At 44.2% G+C, this 23063-nt stretch overlaps 1 protein-coding gene across 1 annotated transcript in view; it reads right to left on the reverse strand.

Moving 5' to 3' along the window:
- Positions 1-23063, reverse strand: part of MICU1 (mitochondrial calcium uptake 1) — a 98085-nt gene that overhangs the window by 11007 nt on the left and 64015 nt on the right. Inside the window, exon 10 of the mRNA XM_086466357.1 lies at positions 6204-6341. Coding sequence (XP_086322483.1) covers positions 6204-6341 — 138 coding nt within the window. The remainder of the gene's footprint in view (positions 1-6203; positions 6342-23063) is intronic.

Raw genomic sequence — 23063 nt, forward strand, 5'->3', positions numbered from 1 at the left:
GAGATCCTGACACTACTTGGGTTACGAACAACAGAGCGACTCATCTATCCAAAGCAGTAGCTAGAGGGGAACTCAAAACGCTCCCACACTTAGCACTTGAGGGTATGGTTTGCGACCTGTACTTTTGTTAACCACCTCTATTCCTGTCCCAGCACCACCAGTCATGCGATGGGAAGGGACTTCCCCATGCATGGTCAGTGGTGGCAGAGACCAAAAAACATTCCTCTGGCCCTTGCTCCACAGATAGCTCTCGCCCAGAAAAGCAAACACACCATGAGCCTGTGGTTGGGATGCAGGAGACTGCTGCAAGCAGGTTCATTTTTTTATATATATATATATATATTTTTTTTTTTTTAAGCTTGCACACTTGCAACAATAATAATGAAATAGTTCACGCGCTGCTGCAAGGTCTCTCCCAAGAGATTCAGGGATCCCTGGGGGGATCTGTGTCTTGCCCAGTGTCGCAGAAGGTGACATTGCAAACTACATCACATACAGATGTATTAGCTTTGCTGCTGGTGGCAGGATGGCTGTGGGGCTGGATCGCCATCTGCTCTACTTACTGTCACAGTCACCCGGGGCTCGGCTCACCCTGGGACGGGCAAGCATATGCTCAGTGAGCGCCTACAATCATGCACCCGGACAGCCACAGAACGCCATGCTGACATCCCCCAGAGCTGGCAATGCTGCATATCCCAGCACAGCTGATGCGGCAGGCAGGGGATAAGTGACACGCTCCTCTCTGCACCGATTCGACCAGTGAGGAGCATGTCAGGATGCCAGGAGAGCAACTGCCGATGAACGCAGCTCTGGGACTCCCACTCAGTTACACCTCACAACACCTGATTTTATTGACCCATTTAGCATGAGCAGAACAGCATCAGTGCTGGGACAAGAGCTGCAACCTCCAAACGCCAAACCACAGCCATGGCCTGGAGCCAATGGAGGAGGTAAATCATCACCACAGCAATAACCACTCAGCCTTTCTCTCTGGAAGAGATAAATCTGCTTGTCAAGAGGAGTTCAGGTTCAGGCTACTCCTGTCCTGTCTAGCCAACAGATTGATAAAGCAAGGTATTAAAAAACCCAACTGCATAACATGACACAGTTTCCTGGTCTGGGTGGAAGAGCACACTTTCATCAGGTAATGTCAAATATAAATTTATACGTTCTGTTGTAACCCTGCTCAAACTCTTCTCAACAACTTGTAATCAGGGAAGAAGGCACCTATCTTTTTTGAAAGAAAAAGCACGTTTTTTTATGATCTTCTCATATGGACATAGTGCCTCTAGAATTGTAAGCAGAAGAATTACAGAAAATTTGCAGCTTGTTCCAATCTTGGCTGTAACTGACTATGTGGCAATACACTGCCTATGTATGTCACACAGCATGCACACTGACAAAAGCAACAGCAGGCTTTGTCAGCCCTGGATTCATGAATCCAGAACAAAAAGCATGAGATGGCAAAATGAACACAGGAACAATGGACCTAAAAGAAAAAAATCCCCAGTTGCTGTACAGGGAGCTTTCTTTAAATGTATACCTGCTCCATTTCCCAAGTGGCATGCTAAAAGATGTATGGCAGAATTAAATAAAACAGTCCTAGCAAAAACCCAAATAAATCAGGTACTCCTACAGGAAGTACTGCAAAGATTCCTCTGTTTTGTACAATAGATCTAGAGGAGAAAAGATCTTTGCAGTTCAAATGCCCATGTGGATGCTTCTCTGCTATGCATTTCCTGATTGACATGCTCCTGCCTGGGAGCAGAGCACTAAAAATGTGAAAAGCCTGCAGGACCCAGTGGGCAGGCAGCCACTTTCAGGCCAGCAGAAGGCACTATATTGTGATTTACCTACTTTGTTTGGAACATTTGAGGTTTGTAGTAGTGGTCAAAAGGCATCCCAGCAGCTATTCCAAGCAAAGAGCCCTAAACTTTGCATTCTCTTGGAATCTCCCATGAAATGGCAGATGTCAAGGCCAAACAGCATTGCTGTGCAAAACAGCCCCTTGTTTAGTACCCACACTGCAGTTGCTATTGTTTCAGTGGGTAACAGGGAAGGCTGACATGCCAACATACATGTGATCCTTTCACCAGCTGAAAAAGCAAACCAAATGATGTACGAGGGTATCCTACAAACCTGGGCTTTCATGTGGACAGAGATGCTGAATCTCTGCAGCAAAAATGCCATCAGTATTATGAAATGTAGTATTTTATTGATGAATCCTATAGCTGAGGCTGGCATCAGCATTAACTCCTTTCCAGCTACCAAAATAAAAATAAAACCAGACCGGCGACAGCCTCAGGCTTGCACCAACAAGTCGACAGATGAATGATTATCTCCATCAGTCAGAATTCTGAGTATGGGAATGCAGTTAATTCCCTGGCGATGTGTTTGTCAGCACTGCTTGCCTCTTTGTAAGTAAGTTACTCATGTCTCCATTGAAAGACCAATAGATGTTGCCATTATATAATAGAGGCTTGTGTTAATTTGGATGACAAGAAACTGCGTATCTGGAGAGCACTGGGGTAGCGATTACAGGATCTGGATGATCACTTCTTTCAAGGCATTTGTAGATCTAGCTATTGATTCCTAAGCCTGAATCCTTTCATCATTTAAGTAATACTAGTGCTACACAAGCAGGCAGACTCCAGAAATGCGTATCTGCTTGCAACATGCATCTTACAACAGCTCAAACACCTCTGCAAAAGTTAGAGCTTTTCACCTGGGAAGCCAGGTTTCAGTCAGGGAGAATTACATCTCGCTCCCACCCTCTGCCATTTAAAGAGAAAAATATCCTACACAGCCCCCAAAGCACGTGTGGAAGACCTAAATCACTAGTTTCTGGAGGGTCAGCTTGGTTTTCTAGCGGTTAGGGAGACATAAACCAAATACCTTGCTTGTAAATACTACCAATGACTCAAATCCTTTTTACTAAGAGAAAGGCAGCTGTGTAAGTATAACTCAACAGGAAGGATCATAAGCAATTTTAAACAAAGTAAGAGCATGGCAGCTCTGCTGAATAGGCAGAGGAGTTCATGTATCGAGGGTAAGATGGGATTTTTCCTCAAGAAAAATAAAAATGAAAGCAGATTATCAGTTAATACAAGAAAACTATGCTATTCCCGGAAGCAGAAACGTGGAACAATGATGTTGGAAAACGGCTAAAAGTTAGATTAAAACTAGAGCTTTAACATTTTGGAGGGTGCCAGGGTTCCCTTGTGCAGAAAAGGTAATTGCATCAGACAATGAGGGTGATGTTTGGCAGATTACATAAGAAAACTTGCACAAAGTAAATTGCATTTCCAAGGTAAAGCTTGATGGGTAGGTTTGGTACAATCATTGCTGTTCCCCTCCCGGCATCACACTATTAAAATTATTTTACTCCCCTTTCTTTGGAAAGCAATAGCAAGTCAAAGCCCCTACTGCTTTTGGTGTAGAGGGGAGTTATAGCAGGTTAGTAAACTGTGCAGATAATGATACTACACCGCTATAGAAGTAGGCTAGTGAAGTGTGAAAAGAAGGTATTTTTGAGAAAATTCTTCTTGCAAAACATGTTTGTGTCAAACCTCTCTGACCTACAAGGTGTTCAGTGACTGGAAAATATGGCAGGATAAATGAAGTGGCTGGGTGGCTTTAATGTTTACATGAGGTCTGGGAGCTGAAGGGAGAGCAGTGGATAGCACCAGCCCTGCTCCCTTTTTAGATTATGGGAGTAAAGCAGAGTCCAACTGAAGCAGCTACTTACTTTGCAGATGTCTGGGTTGCAAACACAGAGGAAGAAGCAACACCAGCATTGAGCTTTTGCAGTTTTAAATGGGAGAACGCTCTCTGGCTTAATACTCCATTCATTTACAAAGAAAACTTTGCAAGCGCATTCCTGAATAAGTTATCCAGAAAGCTCAAAAGGCAGTTAATGTGATTCTGGGAAATCTGCGTATATTTAAGCTACAGAAAAACACAGACAGCTGCACCAGGGTGGTCCAACAGAAGTACATAAATGTACTTAGATACAAAGTGCTGCACACAAATCTGCAAGGGATATGGTCTTCTAAAATACCCCATGGGAACTAAGAACTTCACAAACTTCGAAGAAAAGGTTCTCTTGTATAAAAGACAATGCAAAGTTAGGCACCAGGCTGGATTCTCCGTGAGCTAAAACCTGCTAAAGGGGAGGATTTCAGTGCCTGATTTCTCTAGCTCTGCATAAGCAGTGACTTTGCGCTGCCCTGGCTGCAAAAAGGCTTATCTGCCTCCAATGCAACACAGCTGGCACTTTCTGCATCCTTTACATGTCCTTAAACCATTAAATACCTTGTGCTCGCTAACACAGAGGTTGTCTTGTTTTAGGATTTTGAGTGTTTCGTTCCTCCTGGTCTAAGGAATCATGTGTTTTCCACCAATCCTGTTTCTTGCAAATGCCATTTTTTATCCTATTCCCCAATTTCTCTACTTGAAAGTCCTTGGAATAAAGAAAGAAAAAGACTTGCTCTGAATCCGGTTATCTGCAAACAGAAACACAATCTGGCTGATTTGGTGATGAGGAATAAGGTAAAAGCAAAAAATTCTTCCTCTGTCACAGATGTCACGGTCTTAGCTTACACACGAAAGGAAGAAAAGACCTGCCGTAAGAAACCTTCCAAAATAGCTCCCTCTGCCTAACTTCTCATACACCCAGCTACTGTTCAATAATATATATACATATGTGTGTGTCTATATATATATATTAAAAAAACCCAAACCACAGCAAAAGAATCAACAGTTTTAAGACATTAACAACACAGCTGATATTTTCTGATAGACACACATCACAGTTAATATTTTTTTCCATGAGAAATCAAATGATTCCTGTTAAAACTCAAGGGGAGCAGAGGTATTGGAAAAGCTGAATCTGCAACATCTCGCTCAAAGATCAAATAAATGGACACAACCTTGGAAACATCAAATGGTCTTATTTAAGCCCGTGACAAACAGCTTGAGAAGTGAGATTTCCAAATATTGACACACAACGCATCTCAGCAATGATGACACATTGACACTATCTATTAATAACAGCCTATTAAATATTGAGCTGATTTTCTTACAAAACATAATAGAATCTGCAAAAAAACCCGCTCTTTCTGGCACCCCCAGGCTACGAGAAGCCGCAGGTACGGCACCTCCTCTGGCAGGAATGCAACTCCGAGCGTTGCCTTTTGGCTCACTTCTGGTTTCCTTGAGTTTTTAACTTTTTGGCAATGCAGTTAATAAACATCCATTAGTCTACATGCCCCGCTGCTTCTGTACACCCAAATTCTCCTCCAGCACCAGTGAAAGAGGGAGAAGGGGGCGGGGGGAAATGTCACTGGAGTGGCTTCACATGAACTGAGGATTCCTGCACATCACAAGAGTTAAGACATCAAAACGGGAGAAAAAAGGACTAGACCCTGGCCAGCACTCGTGTTTTATAACACACTGCATCTAAACCAGTTAAGAAATAAATGCTGGTTCTGATGTCAGGAAGAAGCTGCTCTAAAACAGTCAGATCGACTCAATACGCAGCCAAAGACTGTCCATCCATTCTCATGTTGACAAATTGCTTGTTTATAACCTAGTCAATAAAAGAACAATCCATCTTTATAGAAGCAGATGGGAAATCCTAACGCTGAAGTAATTTAGCAGCCCATACTTGCCTTACCTGATAAAGCACATCCTTTTGGTAGGCATGTCTTGTTCCAAGGTCTCTCACTAAATTAACGAGTGTAGGATCTGCAACCATATTCCTCTCTAAATCATGAGTAATTCAAATAATTTTTCATATAAGTTCATAACTAAATAATAGCCTGCCCAGTTGCAGCAGCTAATGAATCCACAGTCGAGCCAGTAACTAGGTACACATCTTCAATGTTTATTCTGGTTCCAGACTCAGGGTGCTGTTCAGTATTTAAATTTTGAAAATTACAGCATCCATTTTAATAGGGACAAGCTTACACCCTGATCTGGACACTGACCACTGCCCTCCCACCTCTTCCATCTCCCTGCCTCTGGCAAAGTATTTATCATCTGCAAAGTCAGCCCATCTCCCCACACTGCTTAACGAGGTGTGGTGCTTTTAAGAAGATGGAGAATGCTTACTCATTTCTCAGCATGGTGCGGGGTGGCTGCCCCCCGCCCCCCCCCCCCCCCCCCGTTAACTTCCCGAATTTATTGTAAATGCCACTGACCTCTCCATCTTGGAAGTGCTTCTTGAGCTGCTTCAGCATGACGGTGAGCTTCTTGGACTGCACCCCACTGTAGGCCAGCAGCATGCTGCCAAACTGCCGTTCTGTGATCCGCCCCTCCACTGGGTCGTGCCGCTCAAACTGGAGGTGGGGGAAGAAGGAAAAAAAAAAAAAACGGAGATGAAAGCAAGACTGTGCAGCAGAAAGCTCCATCCAGGGTAAGGGCATAAAAAGGCACTGTAACAAAAAATGAACATTGCAGGAAACACTCATGAAGAAGAAATCCTAACACATTTCAGTGTTTGCTTTCCCCAGGACTGTCTCCATCAATAAGTCAACATTTTGTCCAAGTGCTATTCCTTGGACAACTTCTGGAAGAAATCTTTGTATGTCACCCTCCTAGTTTTATCCCGCAGGGGGACAGCATTTGTACAGCTGGACTTGAAAAGGCAGGATGATTACTTTAACTTGAAACAAAGCTAGTGTCCACACATCTCCAAAGGGGTGGAAAGCAAGAAGAAATACTAAGGTGTTCTTCACACACTCTTCCAGCTTGGAGGTCTGAATAAGTATCCAGAGATTTTGGCTGCTGCAGTGACCTTTTCTGATTGATCAAAGGTTTGTGCAGGACTGAGCTAACGTACAAGTATGTGCTTCAAAAGAAGCACATGTAGGAGTGGCTCCATGATTGCTATAGAAGCGAACTGTGATTAATAAACCAGGAAAGAAAATAATGCAAAAACTAAGTCTCATTTTTGCTCTTCTCTGCTGCAAGCCCTGTACAAGCGTCCCAGGAAGGGAAGGTTCATGGTGGTCTCCAGACCTCACCTTCCCCAGTCCCACAAAGTTCTTCTTGTCCTCAGCTCCTTCCAGACCCCGATCCTTACAAACACTGCTGTGAGGCCCCCACAAGCCCTTCGGCAGGGAAAGGTTTTTCTCCATTAATCCACCTCTCCAGCATTAGCTTATGTTCTCCTGGCTTTTCCTGCAGGGGAGGAGGGAAGAGCAATTCCTTGACTTGGGAAGGCGCTGGGTTGGAGCACCAGGTCTCTGCCAGCTGAATAATGCAGATTTCATCTCTTCCCTTTTCCCCCATCTCTTTCTGGCTCTACAAACATCAAGGTTAGACTTCAACTGACTTTGACTTCAGAGAACTCAGCATTCAGGATCCCTTATTTGATTTCCTTCAAGTTTATCAGAAAACACGTGACCTACCCTACAGCTGATCACAAGCCAAAAGATGATATTTAACAACAAAATTAATCTTTAAACTCCTACAGAACAACTTATTACCACTGACTTGACATTATATTGCTTAGCGAGTTAACCATTTCTGCCACAGCTGCTCTTCTGTGCTTAATTACACATCTAACACAAAAGCCAGCAAGGCACCTGTCCAAGATCAAGGTAGAGAGATGAAAGCCAGCAGCTCCGCCAGCCTTGCTCTCAATCCATCTGTATGCAGAGCTCCAAACACGGCAGCTATATATGCTTTTAACACACAGTGCTCTTCAGCTATGCTATACAGCAACTAGGCTGCTTGCAAACAAGCTATTACAATTTCCATGCTAATGCCAAGTTCGGGATGAATATTTTTTAATTATTAGCATATCGGCCAGACTTTTGCTGCTTTTCCCAGTGGGACACTAAGGGATTCCTACTGCACTAAAAATGCATGAAGTGCCAGGGCTAAAGGAGTTTGGATGGACTATGCTGGTAGGAGGCAGCTCCCAACCACTCAAATTCTGCTTCTTAGCACCTTGTGCTTTTGCTTGAGTAGCCCACGCAGTATTTGGGAAAATGATGGTGTTTTTTCACTGTCGTCCGATATGGACTTTAGGGGTTAATTACAGTGCAAAACATCAGCCTCTCCCCTTCTCGTGTGGAGGGGAAAGAAGAAGCAAAACTCATTTGGAGGAAAAGTATGTGGTCTTCACTAAAAAGTAGAGGTAGCCCTTTCTGCTGTGTTTGAAGAATGTGAAGTTTTACAATACCCAAGGGACACAAAAATTCACAGTCAGTACTGTCTGAAAAGAAGCACTGATGTTGTCTTCTGCTACAATATTCCTAATTTCATCCCAAAAGACACAAACCAGTATTTTTCTACCAACTGCCTTCAAATAAGCCAAGTTTTAGCAGAGCTTTAGGTAGCATCTTTTATTAAAGGGTAAGAAACGGGTCCAAGTATCTCAAATCAGCCTCGTAAGTGGTGAACATGCTTAGAAAAGTCTCGAGTCAGGGTCTAAAAGCCCACTTGTCCTCTCCCCTGACCCTGCATTAAGGAGCAGGTGTTGTGCAGCTCCACAGGGTAACGCAAGCAGCACAGCTCCCTGCAGTCTTGCAGATGGGGAAATAAAGAAGGGCCACCTCCTTGCAGTTTTTTTGTAACTAGGCATTCAGATAGTTACCTGATTTGCACTACCAAAATGCAAAAAAAGACCAGAAAAGGAAAATTAAAACTTTTCATCTTCATTTTTCTCCTGATATGTCTCACACGAAGCCTTTTGGTGCCAACTTTAAGATAAGAAAACAGGATTATTCTCCAAATGTCATGCTGAAGAAGTCTTAACAGAAGCACAATGATGAAATACATAATTTCAGCCCAGCTTTCCTCTTTCTTTCCCATTTTCAGCTGTGACCCTGAAAGGTTCAAAGCGATTGTCCCACTGCTGCTGCAGAGGGTCCCAGTGAACTGTTCGGCTCCCCTCGCTCAGGCTTTCCCAAATAAAAGATGATGAAAACACACCTATGGTTTAATGATCACCCGAGGCAAGTTGGTACATTAAGAATAAAGCCGTAATTTCCAACCAATTTTTGCAGCCAAGCAGCAGGGAGAAAGGCAGAAAAGCACACTTTAAGCGGGATTACTTGTAAAATTCAATGCAAACTAACTTCTGCATCTCAAATATCACTATTGAAAACTGATAAGCCAAGTTAGTAATAAGTGCCACTAAAATAAGTGTTTATAGATAGAGAATAAGCAATAGGGCAAAATGCTTATTCCTCCTGTGATACCCTTTGTCAGCTTCTGGTCCTCAAGGGTTTTGGGGTTTCCTTGGTGGGAAGCTGCAGCTGGATCAATATGTCTAAGTTACATGACAAACTCTTCCCTCAAGAGGCTGCCTGGTGCCACTTGGTGCCCGCTAATTCTTTTTACATTATGAAAACAAAGTGTACTGGCCCAAAAATTTCCTGGCAAGTACTACTGGCATGCTTTCAACCATCATTCATGCACGGAAAAGGGTGGACAGAGGTGCAGCAAAACATGCAAACTCTGGGTTTCGGCAATGTGGTCTAGACCAGCCACCAGGGATTCTTCTGCATTACATGGAAAATAATAATGAACAAGTGCTATTGCACTGGCTATCAAAGACAGGAGCAAAGGCAGACAGGGAAAGCCCTTCTGGAGACAAACCTTTCTAGAGCGTCTGTTAAAAATAACTCCAATATTCAAGTGCGAAGATCTCACCAGCTCTGAGCAGCAGTATCACAATGTGGAGCACAATTAACGTGCTGACCCTTGCAGTATTTTTGGCATTTTGCAAAATTTTTTGAAAATGAAGTAGAACACTGTGATGGTTTTGGCTGGGATAAAATTAATTTTCTTCATAGTAGCTGGTATGGGGCTATGTGTTGCGTTTGTGCTCACGGCAGCGCTGATAACACAGGGATGTTTCAGCCAGTGCTGAGCAGAGCTTGCACAGAGCCAGGGCCTTTTCTGCCTCTCACACCACCCCACCAGTGAGTGGGCTGGGGGCGCACAAGAAGTTGGGAGGGGACACAGCTGGGACAGCTGACCCCACTGACCAAAGGGGTATCCCAGACCGTATGATGTCATGCTCAGCATATAAAGCTGGGGAAGAAGCAGCAAGGAGGGGGGGACATTTGGAGGGATGGTGAACTTCCCAAGTCAACATCACGCGTGATGGAGCCCTGCTCTCCTGGAGATGGCTGCACACCTGCCTGCCCATGGGAAGTGGTGAGTGAATTAATCATTTTGCTTTGCTTGCCTGCACAGCTTTTGTCTTACTTACTAAATAATCTTTATCTCAACACATGAGTTTTCTCATTTTTACCCTTCTGATTCTCTCCCCAACCACATCAGGGCAGGGAGTGAGCGAGTGGCTGCGTGGGGCTGAATTGCTGGCTGGTATTAAACCACAACAAGTGCCCATCCTACTGCTGTAACCCAGCAGCAAGAACCTCACCTGCAGCAGACCCACTGCATGAGATGAAACAGCTTTAGTCTTTTGATTTATCACACAGTTGGGAGACTGTGTTAAAGGACAAAATAAAGATAAAACAAATCTAAGGTGAAGAACTAAAACCACAAAATCATCTTGAGACCCTGTGAATAAACCAACTCATTCCCCCTTCCCTGTGGGCTCCAAAACTGATTCCAACTTTTAATTTCTGCAGATGCAGTGATGAGTCAAAACACCGTACAAATATATTCACAAGAAATAGAAAAGCCTATAAACCATGGAATTAATTCTTCTTATTCTGGGTTTATCTCACTTTAAAATGAACACCTCTAACATTAAACTGAAACACTCACAGATGCCCAAAGTCAATTCCTGGCAGCCAAGCGTTATGCTCTCCCATACACAGGTACACAGCAATATTCCTTGCAAAGGCCAGCCTAGAAAGGGGCTGGCAAGCGAGAGCTGGTCAACAACCAGTTTCCAAATTCAAATATAACCACCACTGAATTGAGGAAAAGCAACACAGTCATATTTGTAGAGAAACTTGGCTTCAAACGATTTGAAAGCAGAAAGACCTTGATTTCAACTTCTGAAAAAAACCAAACCCCATCTACTCCGACATCCCCATTCTCACCTCCCTGTCTAGGAGCAGAGGTTACCACATCTGTGCTCTCCTGCCTTCTTGAGTGTCTTCTGGCCAGCCAAACACAGCTTACCCATTGCCTCTACTTGAAAATGAAGGAGGGTGCAAAGCCTACAGTAATTTTTCTTTTAGTATTCTATACACAGTTTGTGAACAATGTTAAGTGTTAAAATCCCCCAGATTTTTGAAGAGGCAAGAAAAATAGCATCCTTTCTCAGGTAATCATGATCCTTCGCCTTCCTGCGTGTTACGTTACTGTGCAGGTTATTCTTCCAGTCCCTTGAGGGGGGGGAAAAAACACCAAACCCCACAAGGACAGGATGCAGGGCAGAGTATGCTGAGATTTATTACAAGCAGACAAGTCCTCTGACAGCCTTTTCCCCTTTCATATATCTTAAAGTAAGGAAAAGCACAGCCAAGGCAATCACTCAGCCAGCATCGCAGGGCACCAGCCAGCACGGGACGGAGCAGCTCCTGTGCGTGACATCCACCATTGGGGAAACCGGGGAGGGAATAGGGGTTCTACCCCCGCTCTGAACTGGAGTCCCAAAAATCTACACACGCAACGCAGATGGCCGACAAGCCCAGTACCGCCGGAGCAGCTTCCACCCACAGCCACTTGGTGCCAGCAGTGGATTCTGCATCTGCACACTGGCAAGGATACAGTAAATAATGAAATATAATTCTCTCCAGTGTTCTTCCCGCAAGCCAGGACAGCAAAGATGCTGAAGAAATTAGCCTAAAATATAACAGGCAGTATCTTGAAATTTGTTAAAAGCCAACACGATGTGCAAGGAAATCAAAGCTGTGTATGGGCATGTAAGAAGGCAGGAGAAATGGGGTGCAGTACTCTCCCACGGCCAACCTGACTCAGCTTCACTAGCCCAGTCCCAGTAGCCAGTCCATATACCACTTCAGGATACTTTCTACAATCATTTAAAAGACTATCCATAATCTTAAACATGTGTGAAATACTTCCATCCCCACCAGACAGGATGAACAACTTCATGTTCCTCTATAAGCTGAAAATTGGGTAAGCTTCCTTCTAGCCTGGCTTTCTGTCTGAATAAATAACCCTACTCTCTTTTCTTCAATGCATGGAGGAAAGGCTTCATCACATGAGTCCAGAAGGCAAATAAACAGACAATTTTCTTTGCTTCCACATCACCTTAATTGCCTAACTTTATAGAAAGGCAATACAAGGATCCACCATAAAACGATGCAACCATAATCCCTCTGCTTCCAGACTTCACTATTTTTTCCCCCACTAACCCAATGCAGCTTCTCCTGTGGGAAATCAAATGCCAGCTTCTGAGAAGCGTCCAGCCTGAACCAATTCAGAGACAGCATCATGAGAAACATCTTTATTAAAAAAAAACACAGGAACTTCTTAAACACCTTTCATCTCTCCTTCTGCCACCACCAGCTGTAAGGCTCATTGCTAGGAAATGAAGCAGCTCGGATGGCTAAGGAGCCATCTGGTACAGGCAGGAGAACCCCCTCTGGGTCCTCCTTAACTGTGGAGATGGGGCATTGCAAATGCTGCTGTGGACTCAGACCATCCACCTCAAATGTGGACTTTTCCAATCTGAGAAACAATGGGGAAACCAGGAAATGTCAGTTAAACTGAAGGTTTAGGGTAGAAACAGCATCATGTCTCTGTGAGCACAGACTTGCAGCCCTGGCATGACGTACGTAGCAGGATAAAGGCCGAATTGCCCCTTCCAGCTCAGGCTTGCTGCAGCAGGACACAGGGCTTCGGCTGAGACACAGTGGTGTTTTGGAAAGAAAATGTAAGATGAAATTTTAACTTTCCCCCAAGACATCCCTTCTTCAGAAAAAGATCAAGCTTGGGTACCACACACTCCTCAGCGAAAGACTTCTCATTCCAGCTGACTCTCCTCCCTCCCTCATTAAATTTGTCATAACCAATAGCATTAATATAGGAAATATCTACCTACAACCCCAGTGCTGAAACCCTGTCTAATCAGAGACTGCAAGTATAAAAAAATGCTTATAAAACAGAGAGCAGTGTATTGTCATTGCTGCCACCAGACTGATCTATGCCCAAGAGAGCACCATCAGCTCTGCAATTGCCTGGAGAGTGATGCCAGAGCACTGAAACCCTCAGAGAGGGCTCAGCATCATTGTACAACCACAAAAATGGATTTGAAAACCTCACGCTTGAAAAGTGGGATTTCTCCTTCCTAACTTGGCATCGCATTTTAGGTCTGTACACTGAATGGTGGCTTTTTCTGTTTTGCTTGCTTTGTCTGAAGGAGATTGTTAAAATAACGATCAGGCCCTTCCAGTGGCTGCACTTGGCACAGGTTCAAACAGCATTTAAGATCAACCAAAACCAGCAAGAGCCTCGAAGCCCACCAACGTGAGAGGCAAACACCCAGCTGTAACATGACGCAACACGATGAAAACACAGCTCGGACTTTTCCTAAAGCAACACCAAAAGAAAAAGAGTGGCACCTCCCATGCTGATTGCCAATTAACTCTACGATGCAACACTTCTAGCAGTCCCAGAGCGACATGACGGGGAAATCAGCTCAGTCTGTGCTTTGGATGTGAATCTATACTCCCCAGACTTACCCTGCGATGGGAACACCAACTGCTGAACTGCCTGAGTGAAGTGATACTCCGCACTGCTTTTTCTGCAATTATGCCCATACTTAGCATTCAAGAGTTACTATGCAGCCTTGCTAGTCTATAAACACCGCAAAAGAATATGAAACATGGTCACATCACAGTTTTAAAAGGGCTATTAAACACAAATACCATGAAGCACAGTATTCCTGCTGAGCACAATCAGCATCTTTGGCTTATTAGGTTTTTATTTTTCAGAAATACTCCTAAACCCATCTTCTGTAAACTGGATGTAGATGTTCTTGAACTTCAAACTAACTGCAATCAGGCATCCCAGCAATATAATTCCTATCCTCTTTAAACATATATATTAGCAAAATAACTAGCTATATTTTACCAGGCTCTTAAAATTACTGGGAAGGCTTCTCCTAAAAACAATCAAACAAACTGTGTATTCCCTAAAAGCTCGAAGCAAACATCTAAAAAATAAACATGTGTGCACCACTTCTTATTTCCAGTTGATACAGCAAAAAAAATAATTCTACAAGGACTTTTGGATGGAGAAAAAAGTGTTGAGGGATAACTTTTTAAGCTTATTTACACTGGTTAAACAAGTATCAATATCAGAAATATTGCCAATACTAATTCTGTCAGGTTTAAGGGCAGTTGAAAAAGGTGACCTGTTCTGAGAGCTTCAGTGTGCGTAATAAGGAAGCAAAAGGGTCTGGGAAGTAATGATTTGTAGAGTAACATTCAGATTCACAATATATGACCCTTTAAAGTGGTATTTGCTCAAAGCTTTATTTGACAGGCTGTAATACATTATTTATCTGCAAACTACTGCAGCACTGGCTCTGTTTACTGTTCTGGAAAAGCAGACTGCCAGGATCTCTTGTCAAGTTGCATATACAACTATGACAGAGGAGGGAAAAAAAAAAAGGGGGGGGGGGGGAACCACCATATGTCTTCCTAAAGCCCAACAACCTCCTCTGCCCAAAAAGAATATATTTGGGAGCAAGCTGTAGCGTTTGCACAGGCACCAAATTATTGCCAAAACTGAAAGCAAGGCAAAAAGTTTCTACAGACTTCTTATTTGGAAAGATCAAAGGTTTTAAAATGTATTTTTTTGTTGTTAATTATGCTGAAAGGTTCCAATGCTCATGGATCTAAAGCACTGGCTTTTCAAGGTGAAGCCCAGCCTGGTGTACTGCACTGGCAGCCTGCAAAGAGCCACTGGATGGGCTCAACAAAGCCCAATTACATTATTTGGTAAAAAATAGCTGAAGAAACAGCTCTAAAGATTATCAGAGCTACCATCAGCAGGAGAAATGCAAACAGAAAGGATGTAGAGGAAGAAATGCCAAACCCAGCCTGAACCATCAGGCACAGGCCATTCCGGGCATCGCCCTGCAATGCCAGGCAGTGCAAACCTGGGCTGCCCCAGAAAATCAGTCCAGAGCTGGATAGCCCTCACAGAGAAGCAGACCACAACCACCACGACATGGAGCAGGCTGAGAGGCTCCCTGCCTGCAGTGCTGCAACAGCTCCCACCCTGGCATGCTGTAACACCGGCTGCGCTGAGCTGGCGTGCTGCCTACTGCTGATGGCAGTCCCTGCTCCACCGGGGACAGGGAGACAGCACTGTGAAGTCCTCAGGCTTGGAAACCACTTCTGAGCCTTGTAAAACTAGCCAGAACATCCAAATTATTTAATTGCCCATTAACTCCCTCCCTTACCTGATTCTCTGGACTCAAGCACAGGTTGTACAGCTGGATCAGGTCAGGAAAAATGCTCCCAATGCTACTGGCAGCAGCTTGCTTCTCTTTTTTTATCTTAAAAAAAAGTATGAAATAAAAGGGAGCTATTTCCAACCAAGAAAAATCTAATCTTCCAAATACTTTTCCTGTTCACACTTTCACTCTGCTCTCAGAGAACAGCTTAAGTGAATATGTAGCAGCGAGGTTAAAAAAGTACATCTGTCAGCAGCAGTGCAATCCCAGCAGACCAGGTGTTCGATAGATGCATTTGAGGTTTCATTGACCTTGGCAGGCCACTGCTGCCTGCAAGGGGAAAAAATTAATTCCAATCACCAGCAACTTGTTATGCTTTAATGAGCAATTAAAAAAGCTTATGTAAAGATGGCCACACCTGAAATTAATCCTCATGAATCAAAATACTTCTTGCCAGCTCTGAAAAGATGTGCATTTTGAAATTTCACACAGCAGAGGAATGAAAGGAAGGAAATATAAAGAGGAGGAATCAGTAACACTAAGGGGAAAAGACACATCTAATTAATTAAAGGGAAGCACTCGCCTGACTGCCAGGACTGAGAGGGGGAAAAGATGAGCAGCCACGTCCCACTGCTGCTTTCCAGAGCTGGTTCCATTCCTGCCATTTCTGCCCTTGACAATGCTGCTGGTACCTCAGTGCAAGGAACGGAGCAGCATTTCCATCCTACACACTCACTGAATGAGAAAAGAGTGAAGTTCAGAAGCAATACGAGTTCCTGACAGCTCTCCCCCCCGCCAGGAAACACACAGGACAGCAGAGCTGAAAGTATCCAAGCCAAACCATTACTCTGAAAAACACAAATACAAGTCTCCACAGAACTGATACACACAATTTTATTAAGAAACATAGCACTCTTACTGCCTGTTACAGTTTACCTTGTTTCTCCTTGACCTTGGTGCCCAATTTGCCAAGAAAAATAAGTTTGCAGCAGTTTGATTCAGACTAGCCGGGAAAAGGGAGTACCTGGGTCCTGCTCCCACATCCTTAATGCACCAACAGAAGCAAAGTCAGGAGCTGATGCACAGACAGCAATGCGTGGAGGTGCAGAACAGGCCTGTCTTCAGAGCTTGAAAGGGGCAAAAGAGCAAGAGGAGCAAAGCATTTGTTCATATAGTAGAAGGATGAAGAAGTAGTCAGATACCTGCTACAAGAACTGTTCATCGGAAACTTCCCAACCAGCCATTTTAGCATGCTGTTACTGTGCAGGACACTATTTGTACTTATTTTGGGTCATGCTTAAGAAACTGGCTGACATTCTCACCCAAGGAAGCACAGCAAGCCTGCTTGGTGACAAATGCTCTGTTTTTTTTTCTGTGATTAATAAAACACATTGCCCATGCTCCCACAGCCACTGTACTTGAGGGTCCATGGCAAGATAGAAAACATGCAGCCCTAAATGTCTGCTTTCATTTTTGTCAGCTAACTGGGACATTGCAAACGCCTCAGCAACGGCTCCACAATAACAAAACAAAGCCGCAGAAGCTTCCGAGACAGCTCCTGCCTTTTCCACACCACTAACAGCACGAAACTCAGCACAAAACCCTACTGAGCTTCCCGGGCACGAGCTAGCAATGATCCAAAGCTGTCCAAATGGCACTTATGTGCCCAGGTACATCACCCAGCTAACACAGCCGTACGACATTCAGCCAGATGTCCCCGACCTCTTGCCCATCAGCTTTTGGGACAACCTGGCTCTCAGTCAACTGAATTGTGAGCACGTGAACAAAAGCATCTATGCCAACTAGCTTATCCCTTCTACTTGATGGACTTGGTGATACAAACCTCCACACACACTCTTGTGGCCACATAATTAATAAAAATACCACTCAGATTTTATTCGCAGGGGTCCTACAAAAGGCTGTGCTGCCTGCATAAGCACAGGGCTCAGTGTGCTGCACTGCAGGAGCTTGGGAGTGGATTTACACACACTTCATAAAAGAAAGGAGCCCGTTATTACAGAGCAAAACCCTCTACTGCTACCAATGATGCAATAAACAGAAATTCCAATAAAATCCTCAGATGGCCTCCCCTGCAGAGCTACTGCATCAACCACATTTAAGTCACCCAGTTCAAATACAAGCAAAGCAGCAGCGTATACCATAATGGTTGTTTTCTCATCAGGCATTGCAATGGTTGCTTTAATCAGTCCATGAAGCACCCATTCCAAACGAGGAGATCGCAAAGTTGCTCCTTTGCATTCAAGTTATATCCCAGCAATGCTCACAAGCAGCTAGCTTATGCTAGCATCGTATTTCCCCACCCATGCCAGCTTCACTGGCACGCTTCTGTATCACTGACTGTTTTGGTCTGCTGACCACAGGACACCTCAGCTTGACACTGGGTACCTGCTTAGTATCACTGCCCTTAACCTCAGCATGCGAGTGCCCGTCGTAGCACTGCAACCGCTCACTTGTCACTGCTGATGGAGAGGGACCCAAGTTACAGCTAAGACAATTTAAGTAGTGGCTGCCTGAGTGCTTTTACTCGATTTCAATCCAACAGGTATGTTGAAGACGACCACGCAGCCAGACGCTGTCTTCCCGTGCCCATGTAGGTTGAGTACGGAGTTGACTGATGCAGAACCCATGGGCCAGCGTGCCCATCACTCCTTGAAGCATACCAGTTAGCTCCCCCAGGATGTCTCACCAAGCATTTCACAGCTGACATGTAGATGCTTGATGTGCTTTTATGATCCAGAGCCCACCTAAACCACCCCACAGCTGATACCTGACCTTACTTATTCAGAGTGAGGCACAGTAAGAGTTTGATTTCTCTGGCATGGATGATCTCCCAACTTGCTTTTGCAGCCTGTACTGAGGAAGAATTAGGTAGGAATAATGTTTACAGCATCCTCTGCTGGAGGCAGGAAGCATAGCTTTCGGTACCTCACCCGTAATGGTGAACCATCAGTCTTCTTTATAGTGACTCATCAAGTTTACTGAGACAGTTGTATCTTCCTTCTGTCTTTCCTTTAAGCCGCACGTGCCATTGCCTCATATCTTATTCCTATTTTCAAGATTTTTTTCTGTACTAACATCCCACTCTGAATTATTACCAAGTCTTTGGCCAACATTGGACAAAAATTGAATGACAACTTTTCCCCAAACCCTGAGACAGCACAGTCAACCTGAAAGTTTCGTGTGACCCTTTCCATTCACACGCCAGGACAAAAGCAGGCTGCCAGAAGCTTTGAATGCCATCAAAAACGATGAGTTGTCCAGATCATTTTGACTGCCTGCCTAGAAATTCCCAAGCTTGCACATGTATACACTGGGCTGTGACTTCTTAGCTACAGAGTTCCCTGATACAAACCTAATCATGGTGGTCACTTGATCCCATTTTTAACTGCAAATGTCACATAAGTGTCATCCACAACACCTTCATGGCTATCTATCACAAAGTCATGGTCATTAGCCTTATTTCTATTCCCTAAAACTTCTAACACATTAAACACAGAAGAGGGAGTATATACATCTGCAGAAATAAGCCTGAGAGCTCCTCTCTCCTTGGCACTGGTTTAGTGCTTTGTCCATCATGGCTTTGTCTATCCCTGACTCTAGTAAGGACTTCTGGGGGGAAAAAGCCTCAATGTCAAGTTCCTCTTCCCTTCCAGAGCTGTTGTTTAAAGGTTATTTGCTATCAACATACCTTAAGGCTAGAGTCAGGGAATGACAATCGTGACACAGACCCAGAGTGTGTGCTCTCAGCCTCAGATAGGGACAGGTATGATCTCCAAAACTTCCCATCCGCTCACCCCTTCATTCCCAATCTGCCTCTGCCAGCTAGGACTGACCAAGAGAAAGAGGTTCAGGATGAAGTCGGTATGTCACAGCACAAAGGGACAACTGGGTAGCAGAGGATCACTACAGGAGGTCTCCCCTCGGGAAACAGAGTTGATCCTCCACTGCCATCTCCCATGTCTCTCAGTTTCACAGCATCCATCCTGCAGCTGCATGGGCAGTCTGTAAGCACACATTTGGTCTGTTGTCTCAGCAGAGAACAAGCTCCTAGGCAACACACCAGAACACAAATGTAAAAGGCAAAGCTGCTCTGTGTTTTTCTTTGGTTGCCTAAAAAGCGCTTGCTTTTTAAATCATATTTTCAGCTTATTAATATTCCTCTCCCTGCTCTAATTCTGTGCTTTACCTATTCCTTCTCACAGCACCCATTGTTCACCCTTCACCACCCCTGGGGTTTGGACTGCCTCCCTCCCATGGCTCATGACCCAGCTACACTGCTTGTGCTCCCTGAGCAGGAGCTCTCAAGCTGTGCAGTACCCGCAACTGAGCCTGGGTCCTACCAATGCTGCATCCCCACCTCACTTGCTCACTGAATCATGCATCCTCTGGGATAAACAGAGAACCCATGAGATGCACTTTAGGCTTTCTGTATTTAATGATCAGCCCCTCCTCCCCTCCTTCCTCAAGGCATACTGAATGGTTTCAAAGCGCACCTTTTAATACCTCATACCACAGCCTCACTGGTGCATCTCAGGCGACTCAAACCATGCCTCAATACGTTTGCACATCAGAGATGCCACAATGAGACACCTTGGGTAAGCGCTGCAACCAGGTCAGGAAATCACTAACAAAGAACCCAAGCAATTTCTGTACCTGCCATTAATTGCTCCATGAAAGAGACAACTTCACAAGTGATGGTCTGGCTTTTCATATGTAAGGACCACATGAAGGAAGAGAAAGCAAGGAGGGGACTAAAGGAGAAGATATAGATAGAGAGGATATAGATATAGAACTACATATAGAACTGACAAAACTATGTAAGTATACAAAACCCATTACAGGACACAGAGAAGGAGGGATTAATATGAAAAAAGGGAAAACATTAGATCCCACATCATTGTTCCCGTGGTGGCCAGGCCCACAGCGAGGCTGACGGTGAGCAGATCAGCAGGTAAAGGACAACTTTGTGAGACAACACAGCTAACCATGACAGAGACTGCCATAAGGGTGACTTAAAAATGTCTCCTATAAGTTCAATAGCAAATTGATCTCCAAGAGGTCCAAGTTTTGGGCCCTTGCTTACAAAACTTAGCCAATCTGATATTGTCAGACTTAATTTTTCAGGCCAGTCAAAAGAATTTATTTCTCCTTTCTTTCACCTAAATCATTGCAGCAGACACAAGAATACGTGACTCATTACTGCAAACTTTGTTGCCCATGTTAACAACTCACTGAAAATCTGTATCAGCCTGCAAGCCCATATAAAACCAAGGCAGAACCCAAAAAATCTTTAGTAAGCTGGTAAGCACAAGGTAGTTTTTAAAATGTGGTACAGGATTATTGAGATACCAACTACCCCAGCACTGGGACTCAGAACAGAAAGGCACTTACAGACTCAAGTTATTACCCTACAACCAGAGTGTGAAATGCCTTCTGAAGCCAGAATATTCATTAAGACAGGGTTAAGATCCAAAAAAAGATCTCGGACTTTCTAACGAGATCGGTGCAGATGGGAGAGCATCCATCACTCCTTCATAAAAAACAAACCAAGCAGCAATTGCATTGGCATTGGTCATGAAAACAGGAGTTTCCAGAGTAAAGAAGTTACTCTCACATCACCTGTCACAGAACAGACACAAAGTAAGTGATTTTCTGGATGGCAGCAATGACATGTGGTACCTTTGCCATATTTGCACAGAATCCCATTTTACTTCCCTTTCCTCCAGCACTTGGAAGACTTTTTGCTTGGGAGGAATCACTACTGAGGCATCCTTGATCCTTGAGTAAACAATGATCTGGAAAGATCCCTATGTTTAAGCATCAGGATACACATCTGCACAAGGATCTGAGTCCTCAACCTATCTGGCAAGCTCCTCCATGGGAAGCTGCATCTCACCACCTTGAAGTGTAGACCCCAGTTCACTTCACTTGAAGTGTAGATCCCAGACTGAGACATGGAGCTGCTCAAAGCCATGCAGCACAACCTTGCCTCTCCAGCAGTGGCACCTCCCACCAGGAAGAGAGTCCCACACCTACAAGGTGCAGGGCTGGATTAGTACCTGCTTCAATTCAGCTGAGAACAAATGCCCTCTGTGAGTAACTGTCAGGGAAACAATGTGCTATAGAAATCTCACTGCAGGCAATTCGGAAAAAAAAAAATCTTTGCTAAGGTCTTATGCCATAGCACATATCCCACCGCTGGCAGAAAAGAGGCCTGGGGAAGTAAAACAAGATTAAGTATGGAGATTAAATCACTGCTATTAGTAGGTTTTGGGTTGCCTTTCAGAGGTGACACAAATGTTAAAAACAAAGGGCTAACATCTTTTCTATGTGCACTTACAGAATCATAGAAAAATTTAGGCCTGAAGAGACCCATGGGCTGGCTGGGACTCCTTGGTCCACCAAGGACGCAGGAATATCTAGAACTGACACTAACAAGCAGAAACAGCATAAAACAATGGTGTCAAGTCCTATCCATCTTCCTAACCTGCAGAGTACTTTCATTCAAGAAAAAAAAAAAAAAAAAGCACCATTCAAGCCCAATACCGCCTGTCCTAACAGGACATGTTATAGCTGCAGAGCTTGTCCAGACTAACTTGTCACTGTTTGTCACACTAAGAGACAAGAAGAAAGGAAGTCTTTCATAGGCGCTAAAGCAAGGCAGCGTGAATGCAGTAAGAAAACACGGAGGACTCTGCTCCATTCGTTGTGCTGGTTCCTGTGGCTCAGCCTTAGCTAAGCCAGGCCACCTCGCAATGCCACAAGGAGGCCATGGCTTCCTTAAAGTAGTCAAATCACAAAAAGTTGTAATAAGCTTATAAAAGCTTCTGCACTCCCTCTGGCTGTGGCTACTTTTTTCATCCTTCCCTTCTGGCGACTGAGCTGATTACTGAGTTTCCATAAAATGATAGAAAATGTACTTTCATCAAAAAAATAAGCAGGAGGGAAGAAAAAAACACCAGGCCATGGTTACTCAAACATGCTGTCAGCACTTCACCTATAAGGAACACTGAAATATTCAGGGCTTTGTCTGATTTAATTCCTCTGAGAAAGTTTCTCCTCGATCTTAACAAGAAATATGCATGAATATTTTGGTAAGGAAAAAAAGAACCAAAATTAGTACAAGGAAAGCAGGTTCAGATGGTCAGAAACTATTGTTCTACATTCAGCCAGCAGAAGAAACTGGCTCTCAAGTGTATTAACTGCAGATAGGCCTGGATCCTGAGCCGAAAGGAAAACGGCTCTAAAGCCTTACTTAAAGCAGATTTCTTTTGGAAGACAGAAAGCAAGCACCCCAGTTTGAGAACACAGGCACCATGTCACTTGGGGCCTGCACCAGCCCCGAGAGATATTCTTCAGACCTGCTCATGGCGCATTTCTGCAAAGCCTTTTCTGGAGTTCAGACATCGAACATGAACAAAAACTGGTTTTCAAATGAACATCCCAGCTTCAGACCATGTACTAATTTTGCTAAGCCAGCAAAGGATGAGCAGATGAGGGTACAAGAGTTCAGCTGAGCCCCTGGCAGATCTGTCACCAGCTCTTTTCTGCTGCTTCTTGTCCACTGGTAACACTAGAGGAGAAGAAAAGGATCCAAAGATGATCTGCGTGGGCATTTAAGCAAGAGGCTGACGAAGGATCACTACGCTCACAGGCTCATCACCCAGAC

Source organism: Leptosomus discolor, chromosome 6 (assembly GCF_034619465.1).
Source record: "Leptosomus discolor isolate bLepDis1 chromosome 6, bLepDis1.hap2, whole genome shotgun sequence".
NCBI lineage: Eukaryota > Metazoa > Chordata > Aves > Leptosomiformes > Leptosomidae > Leptosomus > Leptosomus discolor.